Genomic DNA, 19,327 nt, shown 5'->3' with positions numbered 1-19,327 from the left:
TTTGTTAAAATAGTTAATACACTAATGGTACCAGAGGCCATTTCTTGAGTGCTTACCATAAAATAAATACCACACTCGGTATGCTATGACCACTAAATCATTTAATCCTTGCAATAACTCAGTGGGAAAGTTATTATTATTTTCATCTCTGATTCACATATAAGAAGAACGAGAATTAGATTAAAAAACACAGGCATGCAAGTTCACCCAGTAGACCATGGCAGAGCTGGGATTCAAACCAAGGCTGATCTGACATCAAAACCCATGGTATTACCCACATAGGTCTAAACATTCTTAGACCTATTTATATTTCACAGTTTCATAATTTCTTGAAGCAATTTTCTGCAGAACGCCGGAGTTTTGCAAGCTGGACCCAAGATGCTAGGATGGAAAGACCAAATAATGGAACGTAAACCTAAGACCCCTGAGAGCTGGAAACCCAGATTCGTGGATTCAGTGAATCTGCTATTCTCGGCTCCCCGCTCCACTCACTCCGCAGGTGCTTGCTGAGGAACTACCTCCGGCAAGGCACCATGATCTTTTGAGAGACAAATGCTTAATCCTGATAAGTACAAACAGTATACTAATTTTCTAATTATCCTTAACTATTTTAGAGAATACCCTACTTTCTTTATGATCTTGACATAATCCCAAAGAACTGTTTATGATTTTTTTTCAAGGTTGACTAAAGGACTTTAAAGTTGGGTTTCTAAAAGATTTTTTTGCATACCACTTGGTTGAAAACTTAGGCAGTTGAGAATTTAGATCTGTATTTTCCACTTCAAAAGAAAGTGTTTTAATTTAAAAACAAATACTGCTATCACAGTCTATGGATTATAACATTTTAAAAACCAAGATGTGAAACACAATATGAAGAGGGCACTTGAAAAACCATTGCCCAAACCACTTTCTGCAATACTACAGGAGAAATGCATTTGAAGATATTTTTGACCACAGAGAACACAGTATCTAATATGTGATGTATTGTGGAATCAAACCAAAACCAGAATGAAACAAACACATCCCAAAACAAAAAGTCTCAAATCCAAAACAAATAAAACCCTTAGGTTTCATTTAGAAAACAAGTCAACCACCTAGAAAGATAAGCTGCCCAGAGAGATACCCCAAGTCAAGCTAGTCATGTAAGAGTTGTGAAGTGAACAAGGTAGATGGAAACACATTAAATGTTTACAAGATCTTCATTTCACAAAGAAGAGTCTTCAGTCATCCTAAGAACTCTACACAGTATCAGGAAATGCTGTCCTTGAAGATTATATAACAGTTGAGTAACTCATTGCAATGTAGAAAATACTAAAGTGATTAAAACTGTTCAACAAGGCAGATTTTGACATAGTGTGTTAACTGTGGAAGAAACACATTAGAATCATCTCACATTCTTCTGGGGGTGACTCATACATTTATTATACTTGCTACGTTCCAGGATCCCATTGAGGTTCTACGGATAAACCTGCCCTCATTGAGCTTACAGTCTAGTGTTAGGATTGTGTGTTCGCCGTCAATAGGGAAGAAGAGTCAGCCTCTTACTTAGGAGGCAACTGTCTTAAGCAGACTCACTTCCTCACTTTCACAGTGTGTAGCTGCAGGCTGAAAACTCACTTTATGGCTCCACTTTCACACTGACATTAGGTCCTTTGCTGCAGAACTCTCTTTATACCAGATGCTTTATATTTGTTTTTTTGCTCTCAATATTCTCATTTAAAATCTTAATGGCTGAGCAATAAGAAAATGGACAAAAGATGTGTACAGGCATCTCACAAAAGAAAAAATAAAAGTTACCAACAAGTATTTGGGGGAAAAATGCAATCTCACTCCTAATAAAACACGAGATAACAATTTATCACCTTCCAAACTGGCAAACTGTTGCTTAGGATTCTTGGAAATAGGCGTTTCACACATTGCTTGTGTATATTTCAAAATAATTTTTTATGCAGGCAAATTGGTAATATGCCTAAAAAGTTTAAAAAATATTTCTGACCTAGAAATTCCACCTCTAGGAATTTCCCTAAGAAAACAGATAAGTCTAAAAAATAAGTGTTCAAAGAATTTTATCAACTTAATGTTATGCATTTAGGGCACTGGAATCAATAAATTTTGTTTATTTCCAAGTCCACAGAGCATTAGGTGCTGAGTTTCCAAGTCCACAGAGAATTAGGGGTGGTGGAGAATGTGTGCAGTAAATGAGCACAGACATCCCCCAGTCTCCTCCCACCCCCAAACATACACTTAGACACAACACATATGTGTGTACAATACACACATAACTACATACAAGGACATAAAAGAGGGACTATTAGCAAGAGTGCAAAATAAGAGGGAAAAAAAAACCCTCACATGATAAATTAGAATAAAGAGATTTCAATGGGTAAGATGAAGAGTGAACTATTTAAAAAGAAATGTAAGAGACAGAAAGGAAAAGCGGCATAACTGATATGGAAAACAGTATGGCAGTTCCTCAAAACAGTAAACAGAATTACCATATGTCTAGCAATTCCACTTCTGGGTATAGCCCCAAAAGAACTGAAAACAAGGACCTGAACAGGTATGTGCAGATTCATGTTTACTGCATTATTATTTACTATACCCAAATGGTGGAAGCAAACCCAACTTCCCACAGAATAGATAAATAAGGAAAATGTGTTATACACACACGATGGAATATTATTAAGCCTTAAAAAATGGAAGGAAATTCTGACATATTCTACAACATAGACTAGCCATTTTTCTATTACACTTATGAAATATGTTTTCTTAAATCTTGAGGCCAGAAATAAACCCACATTTATGTGGACGGTTATGACAAAGGAGCTAAAAGAACACAATAGAGAAAGGAAAGTCTCTTCAACAAATGGTGTTGGGAAAAGTGGATAGTCACATGCAAAAGAATAAAACTAGACCATTGTCTCACACATATACAAAAATTAACTAGAAATGGATTAAAGACTTGGATGATAAGTCTAAGAAGAAAAAGGATAAAACACTCCATGACACTGGCATCAGTGATGTAGTTGAGGACTTGACTCCTACAGCAAGGGAAGCAAAAGCGAAAGTAAATAGGACTACATAAAACCAAAAAGCTTCTGCACAAAGAAAATATTATTAAAACAAAAAGACATCCAACTAAATGGGAGAAAATATTTGCATATCATACATCTGACAGATTTACAAAGAACTCACACAACTCAACAAAAAGAAAATAAGAAACATGTTTAACAAAATACCAATTAAAAAATGAACCTTGAGAGCATGTTGGGAGGTTCTAACACTTGACTCTTTTACTCTTGGCTAAGGAACAGCCTGTCTACTGGTAGAAGGCTGTAATCGATTGGCAAGTCAGTACAATTAAAATAAATAAATAGAGCCTCCTTGGTGGCGCAGGCAGTTGAGCACAGCGCTGTGAAGCTGTCCACAGCCTCTGCAATGTGGGCTCGATCCTGGCTGGCGAGAATCTCACAAAGCGCGGCAGACCTCTTCTGTCTCGCCTGCTGCTCCCCTCAGCAGTGTATTTCAGTCAGTCTGCCTGTTCTGTTCCCCGCTCTGTCTCTGGTGAATCCTCTCACCCTCCCCTGCATCTGGCCTGTACCCCGGTTCTGTATAAATAAATCTTAAAAAAAAAAAAAAAAAGATTGGTAACTGATTTACAGAATGGAAACAATAATAATGATATTCTATTCCTAACATTCTAAAAAAAGTTCACCTATTGTTAGATTTTCATGGAAATCTGTCTTTGGAGGAACGGACTTAATTTTCCACAAGAACAGGCTTGATTTATCTCTAATGTGGAGTTTCAGCGATCGGTGTTGAAGAAGGCAGGCTATGATACAGGTGGGTATTAAGTCATATTTGCATGTTAGATGAACTAATATAAAAAAGTCGTTAGTACACGATTCATAGCAGACTGAAATTGGAGATGAAAAAAACCGGTCAGTGATTGAATTAGTAGTGTCTGGCGCACAGTAATAGAATATGTAAAGTGAGTTGGACTTGGATGCTGTCCAAGAGGGCTTAGTTACTGAAGTACTTTTATTTCTAAAGTGATTCTACGGTATAGGCATGGGTGTCCAAGCTAGTTAAACTTAGAAGTAAAATACAGTGTGAGGATACTATCTTTAGATCTGGAAACTGTAATCCCTTAGTTATTCCTTATCAGCTAATAAACACTTAAAGAATACACACACTGTAAACTCTCAAATGAACAGAGAGGAAAAGAACAATCAATACAGCTGGAGAAAAGGATGGGAAACCTGGGTTCCAGCTTTCATTGTGCCACTAACTACGTGTGTGTGACTTGGGGTGACTCATTTAACTTACCTCATCTGTAAAATGTGGAAAATGAACTGATAGGTTTCAAAGCTCCTCCAAATTCTAAGTATTATAAACCTTTTTGACTATATTTTTAAAACAACCTTTATTTTTTCACAATATAGAATTTCTACCCTCAGGTACAGTCACCAGTTTTCCTACCACCAAGAACCCGCAGTTTTCCACTACAGTCCACTAGGCTCCCCCCCACCCCCCCACCTGCTCTTCTCTCCCCCCTTCTCTCTCCCCTTTTCGCTCCCCCTCCCCTACTGAGTCTCAGATCTATAGTCCGTTTCCAAAGGTCAGTGTTAAAGTTTGTCTTTGTCTGATCCTTTAGTTTCTCTAGATTCCACATGTAAGTGAAATTTATCTTTTTCCTTCTGGCTTACTTTGCTTAGAACAATCCCTTCCAGTACCAAGCACGTTGCCACAAATGGCATGAACGTTTTGATTGCTGAGTAGTATTCTACTGTGTGTATGGACCACATCTTCTTGATCCACTCATCTGTCTGGGGCATTTAGGTTGTTTCCTTAACTTGGCTACCATAGAGTGCTGCAATAAACATAGGACAGCTAGTTTCCTTTCCAAATAGTATTTTTGTGCTCTTTGGATACGTACCCAGAATTGCTGGGTCATATGGCAAATCCATTTTTAGTCTTTGGTCCAGCACCTTTTTGACTTTAATCTTAATCACTGTGGTAAGCAGACTATTTCCCCCTTTTCCCCTCAAAACACACACATACCCCCAAATGTCCAAATCCTAATCCCTGAAACATAATTGTTACATGGCAAGGGGGAATTAAGGTTGATTATAAGCTACTTTAAAATAAGAATATCCTGAATTATCCAGTTAGGTCCAATGTAATTACAAGGGCTATTATAATGTGGAAGAGGGAGGCAAATGAGTGAGTATCAGTGATAAGACACGAAAAAGACTTGACAGACCATTGTTGGCTTTGAAGGTCGAGGAAGGGGCCATGAACTAAGGAATGTGGGCAGTCTTGAGAAGCTAGAAAAGGCAAGGAAACAGATTTCCTGCAGAGCTTCCAGAAAGAAATGCACTCCTTCTGGACACCTACATTTTAGCCAGAGACTCATCTTAGATTTCTGACAAATTGAACTTGAAGCATTAAATTTGTATTTTTAAGCCATTGTTTGTGGCGATTTGTTACAGCAGCAATAGGAAACTATCATGATATCTAGCAAAGCTGGACTCAAGTTTATCAGTTTTATATAAAAATCTTATATTTCCCAGGTGTTCCATACAAATCAGTCAGAAGTAATCCGAGATCATAAAGACTGTAGGAAAGTAGTGGGAATTTGTGGAGAGAGTCCATAAGGGAATAACATTTTTACTAAAAATTCATGTGAAGTGTAGAAACCTATATATTTTATGAAGGAAAAGAAAATGGCAGGAGAAATTAGAAAGGTTATTCAAAATGTCAGTGTCTCTTACTTCTCTGGATCTCAGTTTACTCCTCTGTAAATGAAGGAATAGGCTAAAACCAAAAATCTCTAAAAATTCTGACAGATGCTAACATGGACCTTTAACACCTTCCCCCAAATTTGAAGAATATTCACTTTAGGAAGTATTATAATTATCTGTAACATCTGAAAGCCCTGAGTTCAATTTAAAAAAGTAGCCATGAATTCTAGCTCTAACTCTCTTATCCAGATAGGATTCATGGGAAAATTGTTTCACTTTCTGACTTTTCTGCCACTTCACCTATAAAAGTATGGTAAAATTTAGCTAGATGCATTTTCTAAGGAATGAATTATTCTAGTTGTGTCAAAGTTCACTGAAGGTTGATTTATGTGACTCAACTTTAAATATTTTGAAGGAACTATTTCTAAAATGAAACACATGTCCTATTTTTATATAAAATTTAATGAGAACCACATTTACCTTTCCTTGAAAAGAGTCATCCCGAGTTACGTCAATCACTCTGGTGGGCAGTAAGACAGTGACACTTAGTCAGCAAACTATGGCTGGCAGGCTGCTTTAGTAAAGCTCAGTCAGTAAGAACAGTTACTACATTTTTAAAAGGTTGTTAAAAAAATCTGACATAGACCACAGGTGGCCTGCAAAGCCTAAAATATTCACTATTTGGCCCTTTACAGAAAGGTTTGCTGACTCTAGCTCTAGAAAAGCTTGTGTAGGCCTTTTCACTGAATGTTCTCAACCAGACTGAAAACCGAATGCTGGGTCACTAAAGGAAGCAAGTGTGTCTTGGCACAGTGTCTGCAAAGGTGGTAGCTCAAATATTTGTGGAAAAATAAAAGGCTTCTGGCATTTACAAATTCTTTTGCTGCTTACCATCATACACCCTTCTACTCACTTTCAGGTTTCTGGCAATCACTGCACCTGCCCCTAACTGTCTCCTTTCTTTTCCACTCTCCCACAGTTTGGAAATTTGGTAACCTAGCTCATAACTATTTTTAGCAATTGGTTATGTGAAACCCTAGAATTATTTTCTAAGTAAAACACAGCTGGTTTGGTGACTTTGATTGCTTTATGGCCAATTTATTATTTATTTCCAGATGCGCTGATATTCTTTGGAAAAGCAAGGTTGTGGGACAAATGCAGAACCAATTTTATTTTTATGTTAAAAACAGCATTGTATCTTAAAACTATTCACCTAAGTATTAAACTGAAGCAATCTTAATGGTAGGATTTTCTTGGACGACTAGGAAAAAAAGTAGAATACTTTGTATGAAGAGGAAAACCACTTTTATGTAAAAAAGATAAATTGGAAGATCGCCTCAACCTCCGATTAGCTGAACGCTCTCCTTTAGTATATTTTCATATTTGATCACCTTAAAAAAATGGTTGCAAGTATTGTGTTTATGTGTTTTTATTTTGTCTAAGATTGGGTTGCCATAAATTAACCCATGGTTACTAGAACACGGAAATACAAGCTGTAAACATGAAATACAGAGCAGGAATGCCAACCACCAACGCGGATCGCCCTTTTTTGACCTCTGCTCCAAGCATCTGATAGAAGTTAAAAAAAAAAAAAATACCCAACCTGGATAGTGTTCTGTTTCACCAAACACTTTACTTCCCTTCATCCTCACAACAGCCCTGTGAGGTAGGCACACTCGGGGCTAAATAAAATGGGTCCGTCCCTCGGCCAGGCGGGGAGGGCTCTGCAGCCCGGTCCAGGGAACAGCAGCAGATCCTTGCAGGCGTCCGCAGTACCATCAGCGCTGTCCCTCCCCGCGACAAGCCCAAGGTCTGCCTCCTCCCCGGGGAGGGCAGGCTGCAGACGGGGAGAACCCACAGCTCACCCCCCGAGCCAACCAGCACCCCCGGCCCGCCCGCCCGCCGCAGCCTGCGAGCCCCGGCCCCGACTAACCTGACCAGGTCGGTCATGCAGGAGCCCACCACTACCACGGCCGCCACCTGCTCCTGCCACTGCCCGCCGGGTTCCCCGCACGCCGCCATGGCAACCGGAGTGCCCCCACGTAGAGGCTGACCTTTGCCCTAGGCCCGACCCTGTCACCAGAGACGCCGCCCGGCGCTCCCGGCCGACGCGGGCCTTCAACGCCTCTGCGGGTCGCCCACCCGAGTGCCCGAAACGAGCCCGCCCGCCCGCGGCTCCCCCGTCCTCTCAGGCATCGCCTCCCCGCACCGCCTCGCGTTACAGAGCCCTCCCGAGAGTCCCCGACTCGGCGCCGCTCGCCTCCCCGGCGGCAGGCGCGACGGGCGGAACGCTCAGGCGCGGCCCGGACGCCTCTCCGGGCGCCGCGGGGGCGCGCACGCCGCCCGCTCCGGCCGCCGCGGGGACGGGGCGGGGCGGGACGTCCGGGGGCGCGCACGCATCCGGCCCGCGGTGCGCGCGCAGTCGGTGCGTCGGTCGGGGGCGCGCTCGGGTAACCTGTACCCCACGTAGTCGCCGGTTACCGATCCGACTAAGTTCCAGGTACCTGGACTGGGGCTGGTGCGGGGAGGTTGGATCCCGAGTCGCACAGGTGGCGCTCAGGCCGTGTTTTAAAGATGCCCACGGGGCTCGCCCCCCACTTCCTATAGAGAAGGCCCCTGTTCCAGAGATGCCCTGTTCATCCCCATCATGCTGGTCCCCTCCAAGCCAGCCCTCGTGGCGAGAGGCTGCTCTTTCTCCCGCTCGCACCCGCCTCCTGGTCCCTGCTGGAGCTCAGCCTCCTTCCCGCCTGATGGGGAGGGGGTTCCCCACAATTGCGAGAAGGGCGAGTGTCCCCTAGAGCGGGGTGGTCATCATTTCGGTCTGAGCCGACTTGTTTTTATTGAATGTTGCCCCTTGGAGAAATTGCTTCCCCTGTGTAACTTCCCTCGTGCGCTGTATGACGTGGACGTGACGCAGCCGGACGCCACCCCTTTCCGTTCCATGACGTAAGCAGGGCACATGTTTCCGTGTTTGTCATCCCGTCCTAATTGCAAGAAGCTGGACGATGCTTCAGTCGTCTTTGTATTCCCCAGGTTGCGCATCAGAGAACCTTATGTGACCCTGTTTTGGTGCAGCAGACCTCTGCTAAAATTGTATTTCTGCATTTTCTTTCTGTCATCAGTCAAAATCAGGAAATACTAATTGCACAACTAGCATTCAAGGGAGGCCGGCTACCTTAAAATCTTGCATATCTGTGAACTGTTACAGTGTTGGGATGTGTAAAAGCTACCGGGGCAGGGGGCTGATTCCTCCATCTGTGGACCCAACTCAAAAGGACCGCACCGAAGGGCAGTCATCTCTGACTGCTTGGTGATCTCTGATTTGGAGTCATGCCCCCCGCCCCACCCCCGAAGTCACAACACTTCACTGTTGAAACAGATTTTAACGCTGCATGAAATCTTGAACTGTCAAAAAGTAGTATTATGGAAACAAAGACAAATTCATTGCTTCAGATGTCATTCTAAGGTCATGACAGTTGCTGAATTGGAATGGGTTGTCCTTTTAAGTATAGTTTGGCTTCTGGGACAGCTTTGTTCCTTCAGCATTTGGTGAGGGAGTCAGTGGGGCAGCTTTAGCAGTAGGACAGCAGTGGTCTCATTTGTTTCTAGTTTTGAAACAAATATTAGTTTAAATTACGATTTTTTGGTCTGTTCATGTTTTATAAGATGTACCCTTTAAAAAATAGTAATTTTACTTTGAATTCCTTTTTTCTTTAGCGATTGAAATTATCAATGTTTGAGAGGAGGATGGGCATAGTGGACTTTGAGGGAGATCTGGATTTGAATTCTGATCTTTCTGTTTGCTCTAGGTTTGTGACTGACCCAGTTTCTTAGTCTTGCTGAGCCTTAGTGTTACTTGTGAAGTGGGAACAATAATGGTGAGAATAGGGGTGTTGGAGGGAAGTAAATGAAATTCTATATAGAGGTGGGTCATATGGTGCCTGATACTGAGTGGGTGTTTAGACTGTCTTGGTTCATTTTCCCCTTTTCATAGAAATGAGAGGCAAAATAATAAGTATCACGGGAAAAAAACATGGGAAAATATCTTGTCATGTAGGTCCTTTTGCATTTTTCCAAGATGAGTATTTCTGTGTTTTGCTTATAATCTAGATAAACATCCTTTTGAGAACTGTGACATCAGTGGATAGAAATAAAGGTGGAAATGTTGCAGAATAGAAAAAAATAGGCTTCAAAACGATGATATGGGTTAGAATACTGTTCAAAGGCAAACTATAAAAGTTTTCCATGTCATCTGTGATGTGTGAATTCTGATGCCTAGGTTACTGTCCAGGCTTGTGAAGATCAACCACAATAATGTATTTGGAAGCTTGTTATAAGTCATAAGATGTGATAAAAATGTTTATAATTTTTATGATTGATAATACACTCAACTAAGATATTTGCTCTTACGTTGTGATGACTTTGCAGTGGTAGAGGGGGGTCACCTGTTAGGTGGTCATAGGAGAAGCTTGTTTTATATTTGCAGAAAGGATGATTCGGGTAAAAAGTAACAAGTGCAAAGGCTTTAACTGCCTCAGGTGCTTCTGGGTGTCATCGCCATATGGTGTCAGGTGCTGTTATTTTTGAAAGTCCTTTCCTTTGTTACCTGAAGTGATTACAACAGGTGCTAGTTTTCAACATTGAGTTTAGCAGGGACCTGTTAGTCCCACATGGCATAATATATGAAAGCTAGAATCAGAACATCTTTTACTTGTAATTGTTAACTTTCAGGAAATTAATTTCCTTTTGATGTGGGATTATCCTTTCAGATTGAGGAAGAAAATGATTGTTTAATTTGACTTATTCACCTTTGAAGGGAGAGGTTTTCATTTAGAAATCTATTAAGAGGAATTCATGTACTCCTCCTCACAGTCCCATGGGTTTGCAAGTAATTTAGATATGTTTTATTAGTTTTACTTTTGTATTTTCAAGGGTAAGAGCTTTTTAGTGCCTTAAAATCAAAGACACTTAGATTCCTGTTGGTTTATGTTGCTTAATATGTGGGTAGAATAGATATGCACCCTCATGATTATTGAGTAGATTTTTGCTTCATTTATTCCTCTACCAAATTTTTTAAGAGCATATTCTCTCTATACCTAAACCTTTCTTTAGCTTTTGCCTCCTTATTCATTTATTTATTAAAAAAATGTTAATGGCTGTTGAGTGAGTGCCATATACTTTCATTAAACTCTAGGGATTTAGGACATAGGAGAGACATCACTAAGCAGGTATTTTAATACACCGTGGAGGGACAACTATTAAGTGTGGCACATCAGCAATAACAATTGCAGGCAGGTTGTGCTTCTTCTAGAACATGTATAGTATTATCATCAATCAAGTTCTTACTCCTGTGTACACAGAGGGAGGGATTCCTGGTGTATGTATTTTGTGTGCTGGGGGAGAAGACTGTCAGTGAGGGCTTTATAAAGCCACAACTAAAGAAACCTGCCATTTGTGAGATCGAATGGGGTAGCTCCAAGTAGTGTGTGGCAGTGAGGGAACCACTTGGGAAAGGAGGGAGTTGGAGTCCAAGGGTTGCCTCTGATCCCGAAGAGCTGTCAGTGGTTCAGTCTGTCTCCTGAGTAGGTGAGCATCCGGGGATGGTGTCTTCAGAATAATTAGAGGAGGCTGCTACAAAGACTGGAAATGAAGTATTCACGCAAGGGCATATTCTGTGTGCTTTGCCACTTTTCAGGAAGCTTGTTTTATCTCGTTCTTTGCATACTCTGTTCACCATTCTTTCCTTCTGCTTTCAGTGGTGATTTGCAAGTCAAGTTAAAATGTCACCAGAAGTGGCCTTGAACCGAATTTCTCCAATGCTCTCCCCATTCATATCTAGTGTGGTTCGCAATGGAAAAGTGGGACTGGATGCTACAAACTGTTTGAGGATAACTGACTTGAAATCTGGGTATGTACCAGAACTAATTTAACAAACGTACCAGAACAATCCAATCCATGCCTAATAATAAACCTTCTCCCCCAGACTCTCAAAAATTGAACATTGCAGGAATCTAGTCAGGAATTCTCATACGCTGATTCAGTCGATTTTGCTCAGTTCTTGACATTTTGTTTCAATCTGTTTTATTTGTATCCTGGGCCATTGCTTTATGATCAGAATATTTGGGTCTTTTGGGGGACATATCTCTTCATTTACAGTGTGCCATTTTAATTTACCAAGTGCGTTTTTCATTCATACTTGTTTTCTTGTTATGTCCCATGCTATCCAGTCTACGAGATGTAGGTTTTGAAATTCTGAATCTGACATCATTTGATAATAAAGCCAAATAGGAGAATTATACTCGTTAGCCAGATGAGTCATTTTTTAGAGTGGGGTTAAAATGGTAAGATATCACACCTAGAAATGTTATGTTAAAAAACCCAACTTTTTATTTTGAAATATATTTAGACTTGCAGGATAGTTAGAAAACTATTACAGCAATTAAAGTTGCTATAATATTGTTAATTGCTCTATAAGTCTTATTTGAATTTTACCAGTTTTCTCTCTAATGTCTTTTTTGGTCCAGAATCCAATGTAAGGTACAAATTGCATTTAATTGTCATGACTTCTCAGTCTTTTCAACCTGTGAAAGTTTCTGTCTGTCTTTGTCTTTTGTGATTTTGACACTTCAAAAAAGCACTGGTTAGTTATTTTGTAAAATGTCACTTAATATGGATTTGTCTAATGTTTTCCTATTTAAATCAGAGGGAGGAACATCTTTTCGCCCTACGAATACTACTAAGTGGTGTTACGCCTTTCTCAGGAATATATGACATCATATATCTTGTTACTGGTATATTAGCTTTGACCACTTGGTTAAAATTGTGTCTCCCAAGTTTCTCCACTGTACAGTGAATTGACCTTCCCATTCCAATTACAAAAAAGTGCAAAAAGTTAGAAATTACAAAAAGTAAGTGTTTTGTGGGTGATGCTGTGAGTTTGTGGAGATACTCTGTTTCTCATCATACTTTTCTACTAATTTACATTCATTCATGGTTCTTACTATACTACTATTACTTTGGTGATTGTCTAAGAGTGACTTTCGATTTCTCTAATTCCTTCCACATTTATTAATTTGAATTCTACTGTAAGGGACCCTTTACTTATTTATCTCCCTCAATTATTTATTTATGTTGGTATGAGTTTTTAGGTATTTTATTCTATGGGTTATAATCCAAATACTATTTTCATTTTGTTGCTCAGTTGTCTTAGCTTTTGTTATAGGGAGCTCGGTCAAGTTGATTTGTATCCTTTTGACATGTAACTGCTATTTTCTTAAAAGAACTTTCCTTTCTTTTTTTTAATTTATATATATTTTATATCATTGTTCATTTTTTTATAATGTTTGCTTTCTTTTTTCAGGTGTGGTCCCCATAGAATTTCCATCACCAGTTTACCTGTGCACCATCACCATAATCCCCTGTGCTCTTCCCTCCCTCATTTTGATCCCTCTCTCTCCCCCACCCCTGCAGAATGTCTCAGATTTATAGTGTTTGTTTATTTTTGTTTTGTTATGTTTTTTATTGTTATTGTTTTTTCCCCTAATGCCTTATTTGGTTCCCTTATATTCCTCCTATAAGTGAAACCATCCGATTCTTTTTTTTCCTTCTGACTTTATTTCACTGAGCATTAGAAAACACTTTCTTACTAGAAATGTTGCATTCGTAATTCTTTTTTTAGCTTTCCTTTTAAAGCTCTTTTGCCTTTCTCCGCTATAAATCTTGCTATTTTTTTTGACTAACTTGAAGACTCGGGTATACTTTCTTTAGTAGTAAGATAAAGAAGATTAGGTTTGTTGGACACGTCCTTGAAATAGAATGTTTTATCAAAGATCCGATATATTCTTCAATTTAACCAGTGGGTATTGGGTTTCTTTTTGGGGTGAAGAAAATGTTCTAAAATTAGTGGTGATAGTTATTTCAACTCTGTAAATATGCTAAAAATGACTGAATTATAAACTTGCAAGAGTGACTGTTATGGTATGTGAATTATATCTCAGTAAAGTCATCATTAAACCCATGAGCCAGGGACGTTTACTGGCCTGAATGGATAGGACATAGTATGAATCTTTCTTCTTCAGTATGTCACAGACATTCTTTTCAGAGGTTCTGAAGATGTGATGGGAACTGGTTTATGTGATATGACTTAAACTTGAATTTCTTACCCATTTTATCAACATCATCCTGAGAGAGCAGCGGCTCATCAGAATAGTCATTTGACTATTCTGCAGACTCCCTCTTTGGTGCTCCCAGATTCCTGAAAGCTTAGTTGAGTTTTTAAGTGCAGGTAGTGGATCTGATGATAAATTTGAAATGAATCCACTAGACCTGTCTGTTCTTACTCTATGAAAAATATTTGAAATGGCATTTAATAACATTTACTACTTATGGAAAGTATTTTCTTTAGATATATAAAAGGAATAAAAATACCTCCACCTACATTAACAAAATTGCTACACATAAAATGATGTGAAAAGCCTTTTTAATCTAGAGCACTGTTGAGACCTTTCTATGTAGTACGTGTCTGAAAGATTCATGAAAGTTGCTCAGAAACTCATTAGTAATTCTTTCTTCAATCCTCCCATCAATGCAAGTGTGGATTCCTTAGAGTTTAGACAGCAAAACAGAGGCAGAGTAGGGAAAAAAAATGGCTTCTTTCTGGTGTGTCACTTTTTTACATTTTCCTTTCTTTTAGATCAGCAGTACTCACAGTGATGAGAACTGGGAGCTACGTTAGCGATTTCTGTTAACTCAAAGGGGCATACCATATAGAACACATGGCACATGGAAGGCATAAAAGAAGACACTGATTTTTAGAGCTCACAAGAGCCAGTCTTGTTATTATATATGACTACTTGCCCTTGAAGAGAAGAGGTCTAAGTGTCTGTAGTCTAGATCTGTCTCATAGTGGGGGTAGGCAGGAAGCTATTCAAAATAAGCCTTTTTTAAAAAAAAAACAAAACAAAACAAACCAACAGTTCATCTTTATTTCTCTTATGGCACCTAGTTTCCACCAAATCTAAGACAATGTGTTTTTCTAAACTGATTGCTGGCCTATCAGTATGTTAAAGACAGGGTTTTTGTTTAATTTTTATGTCTCCTAAGGTCTATTGTGGCACCTTTCATATGTAGTATAGTAAACAGGGGTTGAATGAATGAATGGGTAAGATGTTTTCTAGGGAAGTTGCTTGGTTTAGGGGTTAGAATGATATGAATTTGTGACTTGGGAGCATGTTTATTATGCTGTTGGCTTATTGCTTGAATTCTGTTACGTGTAACCTTTTTATATGACATTTCCTGGCAGATGAGTTGATGTTTTTTAAGTCACAGTGAAGTGTATTAACAGTATTGGCTTTACTCTTTTAGGTGAAATATATTTTGAGACCTGGAGAGGCTAAGTTATTAACTGTAAGGAATCCTTCCATGAGCTCTTTAAATGTTTATTAGCTTTGTGCCCTGTGTTAATTTGATCACAAGCATGTGCTATTTGTAAGATGCCATATTTTGTCATTTTCAGTGATTTTTTTAATTCTTGATGATGTCTAAGTGTTCAGCATTCTGGAATGATGCCTAGCAAATATAACACAGAGGAAAGCAGAGAGGGCTCACTGCAACCTGTGGCAGCTGAACTTAATATTTTTTCAGCATATCACAGTGACTCAACCTTACTGGCACACGGCTGTGTTTGGGGCATCTGCTGTGACATCTCATCCGCCTACAACTACCTGTTGCATTTTTTGTCCATGTTCTGAATTTCATTACTTAGTTAAAAATAGATAATCCATGTCCTGATTACTAAATAGAACAGTTTTAAAAAATGAGTGCTGTAAGCTTTGAAGACTGATCTCAGTTTGGTTGCCTTAGTCTCTCTAACTGCCTCTAGCAGGCTGAGCCTTTGTTACCAGCTTTGTGCCTGGAAGGACACTGCTGTCCTGGAAGGCAATAGTTTAATTTTGAAGTTGGGAACTTTGAACCATTCTAGTGTCTGGCTGTTCATTTGGATTTTCCATTTTGCTTTCTTTTCTGTATTCTTCTCTAATCTTTCCCTTTCTCCTCTTCATATCTTTTACTTTATATATTCATTATGTATAAATCTATCTCTAAACAATATATAGTATTATTTTGCATGTTTAAAAAGCTTATATAAATGATGTAATGTATGTATTCTTCTGCAACTTGCTTGACTTGCTTAGTTTTCTGTTTATGAGATTTCCCTATTGATACCATTTTAGTTCTTTCATTTGCACTGCTTTATCATATTCCATTGTATAAATATGCCCCAAACTTTTTATTTATAATCCTACTGATTGACTTTTATGGTGTTTATTTTGTCAAAAGTGTCATATGGACATTCTCCTACCTTTGCACAAGAAGATACAGGAGAATATTTTCTGGGCAGAGTTTTTTGAAAGGGGTGTGTTTACCCACTAGTGGTTGCAAAAGCAATTGAGTGAGTCACCCTACCATTTAAAATGAATGAGAATAGGATGGAAACTATCAGAATGTGTCACACATAGTAAGAATAAGTACTGTTTTGTGAATTTTCATTTCAGTTAAATAAGGAAGTGTGTGTGTACGCCGTCACAGTGTAAAGTATGTGTGATGATCGAAACAGCTACCTTTTCAAGATGTAGTCCTAGGAATAGAATTGATGACTCTTAAGGTATATGCACCTTCTATGTATTAGATATTTCTAGAAGTGAATAAGGGCTCCCATTAGTCTATGGCATCAACAGTACTTTTTATTGTCAGATGAAATTTTTACCTGCTTGGTGAGTGTGAAGTAATGTTTCATTCCAATTTTAATTTCTATTACTCTGATTACTGATATGATAAAGAATCTTTACATACTTTGGGCAATTCACATTTCTTCTTTTGGTAGTATCCTTTGCTTGTCTTTTAAGTGGATTGCTTGTATTTTTGTATAGATTTGAAAACTCTTTTTGTGTTTTGGGTACTAATATTTTGGCAGTTACATACTATATTCAGTCTGTGGCTTATATTCTTATTTAGTGCTAATGATATCTGGAAGTTTTAATTTTAATGATGTCAAATTCATAAATATTTTCCATTTTAGATTTAGATGTGTATGTAAGAGAGAGAAAAGGAGAGCTATAAGAAATCCTGTCCTATACTGAAGGTGTATATCTTCCTCATTTTCCTTTATTATTTAAATAGAAATTTATTTTTTCTATAAATATGTTGTGAGAAAGGGATTTTCTTATTGTGATGTTGTGAGAAAGAAAGGAGTTTTCTTTCTTTCTTTCTCAGATGGATATTGTCCTAGCATTATTTATGTAAAGTCCATTCTTTGTTATAGCTCTGCGATGCTGTTCTGCCATAATGTTAAGTTTATATCACACATGGGTCTGTTTGTAGGTTTTCTGTCCTGGTCCATCAGCCGCATAGTCCTTGTGTCAGGTCCGTACTATCTTAACTATTAACAACTTTCTTCATTCATCTTTTTCTAATTCTTAAAAATTGTCTTGCTGAACTATATGTTCTGAATACTTATTTAAAACCTCATTTAAATAGTTGTGTACTGTTCTGTTGGGACATAGCATAATTCAGTTACCAAACCCCCTCCTTTTAAATCACGGAGAAAAGCAAAGGAAGAGAAACTGACTTGGCAAGGGTGAATTGAGAATTGATGGTTCAGAACGCTCTCAGGAAATGACATTTAAGTTCATGAGAGATGAGAATAATTCAGTGTGATGTAAAAAAGGGAACACCATGTGCAAGGGCAGAAGAAAGATTCACATCTTCAAGGATCTGCAAGGCCACTGTGGTTGGAATGTAGAGAAAGTGTGAGGAGCGAAATGAGATGAGATTCTAAAGATAGTTAGGGGCCAGTTGTTTAGATAATACCGCCCATTGGGCTGTATTTAGAAGTTTGGGTTTTATTCTGGGTGGAATGAGCAGCTTTAAAAGGATTTTAAGTGGAGTGTCACAAACTTGTTTATATTGAAATAAAATCGTTGTGATATGAAAAAGGGGTTGTACAGGATAAGGTAGACGAGCTAGCTAGTCTATTGAAGTAGAGCAGGTGAGAGATGATGGAGTCTAGAGATTGGTGGTGGCACTGGAGACAGAAAGAAGTGACTAGATTAGTAAGCTGTTCAGATGCTAAAATCCTGACGATGTTGAATTTGAGGTTTGAGAGGGAGTCATGAGTGCTTTCCTCCTAATGCAAGTCAAAAACAGCAAGATTTCACCTCGTGCTGGTTAGAATGGGTATTATCCAAAAACTACGAAATAATTAATGTTGGTAACAATGTGGAGAAAAAGGAAATGTAGTCCATTCTTCGTGGGGATGTAAATTGGTGCAGCATCAGTGGAAAACAGTATTTCAGGAAATTAAAAATAGAACTCCCATATGATTCATATGATCCTGGGTATTTATCCAAATGATATAAAAACACTAACTGGAAAAGACATTTGCACCCCTGTGTTCGTTGCAGCACTATTCATAATGGCTAAGATATGGAAACTACCTAAGTGACTAACAATTGAAGGATGGATGTATGCACAGTAAAATACTATCCAGCTATTAAAAAAATGAGCTCTTGCCATTTGCAAAAACATGGAACATAAAGAAAAAAACCCCAAGCAAACCTTTATACTTTGATAACAGAATGGTGGTTATCTGAGGGTAAGGATGGCAGGGCGGGGTGGGGGGGTGGTGGTTAAGGGGGAGGATAGAAGGTGCTGATTAATTAGTGGTTGGTGACTGGACACTTGGCAGGCATGGCAAGAAAATGTAATCTTGGGCCCAAAAGAGCGTTGTAACTTATCTCAACTACAAAAACAACAACAACAACAACAACAACAAAAAAACAACAAAAAAACCCAGAAGAGAATTCCTTTTTCTTAATTCGAAAGAGTGCCGATGGTCATACCATCTACTGAGGTGGGGGAAGGTTGATGGAGGATTTGCTTCATTCTGGATTGAATGTTCTCTAGGTCTGCCATGCTGCTGTCATTGCTGGTCTTCACCTTTCTTCTTTCCTGTGTTGACTCTTGTATCTTCCTTTCTCGATTTACCCTCATGCTTTGCTGGGGCATGCATTTCCAGTAGTGACCTAAGCAAGCAAGAAGAGGAGCTTCAGATTTTGAACCCCTGAAAATCTGAAAAAGATTATATTTTGCTTTTACACTTGATCCATAAGGTATAGAGGTCTAGATTGTAAGTGTTAGTTAGCCCCCTCAAATTTGGAAGCCTTGATCTGTAATCTTGACCTCCAAGTTTAATGGATGCAATATCTTCCCTTATTTCTGAATATTAATTATTATTTAAAAATCCATTTTTTCTATACTTTGCATTATCTCTTTCCTTTGCTGTGTGTCAGCAAAATTAAAATTATTGGGCCAATGAGTTGGAAAATTTAAGACTTTTGATAGATATAAAATATTGATGTCATATTTATATGTAAGAATATATTGGTGATTGAACATTAGTTGTATTAATTAGAGACATGTGGTTCTTCTGACAGGTCTGAAGAAACCCGCCTGCCAAGGCCTCTTCAGACGTCTTGTAGACTGCTGTAGGGGGCTCTGTTGGAGGGTGGGGAGCTGGTGTGGGT

The 19,327-nt window shown here is 38.9% G+C and overlaps 2 protein-coding genes across 5 annotated transcripts in view; one reads left to right on the top strand and one right to left on the bottom strand.

The window, feature by feature from the left end:
- The window catches only part of RBKS (ribokinase), a 69,508-nt gene extending 61,655 nt beyond the window's left edge, over window positions 1-7,853 (bottom strand). The window contains exon 1 of one of the 2 annotated variants that reach the window (XM_037528305.2): window positions 7,681-7,853. In XM_037528305.2, the coding sequence (XP_037384202.1) occupies window positions 7,681-7,769 (89 nt within the window). In that variant the 5' untranslated portion in view covers window positions 7,770-7,853. The remainder of the gene's footprint in view (window positions 1-7,680) is intronic. The other variant, XM_037528304.2, reaches the window with a different exon arrangement.
- A 284-nt stretch (window positions 7,854-8,137) lies between these two features.
- The window catches only part of BABAM2 (BRISC and BRCA1 A complex member 2), a 368,631-nt gene continuing 357,441 nt past the window's right edge, over window positions 8,138-19,327 (top strand). For 2 of the 3 annotated variants that reach the window (XM_054701248.1, XM_054701247.1), the window contains exons 1-2: window positions 8,159-8,247; window positions 11,504-11,655. In XM_054701248.1, coding sequence (XP_054557223.1) covers window positions 11,528-11,655 — 128 coding nt within the window. In that variant the 5' untranslated portion in view covers window positions 8,159-8,247; window positions 11,504-11,527. Of the gene's footprint in view, window positions 8,248-11,503; window positions 11,656-19,327 lie in introns of all 3 variants that reach the window. The other variant, XM_037528303.2, reaches the window with a different exon arrangement.

Source organism: Talpa occidentalis, unplaced genomic scaffold, assembly GCF_014898055.3.
Source record: "Talpa occidentalis isolate TD23 unplaced genomic scaffold, MPIMG_talOcc4v2.1 talOcc4.5, whole genome shotgun sequence".
Taxonomy (NCBI): Eukaryota; Metazoa; Chordata; class Mammalia; order Eulipotyphla; family Talpidae; genus Talpa; species Talpa occidentalis.
Note: the sequence above shows the minus strand (reverse complement) of the source record. Positions and strands in the feature narration are given on the sequence as shown.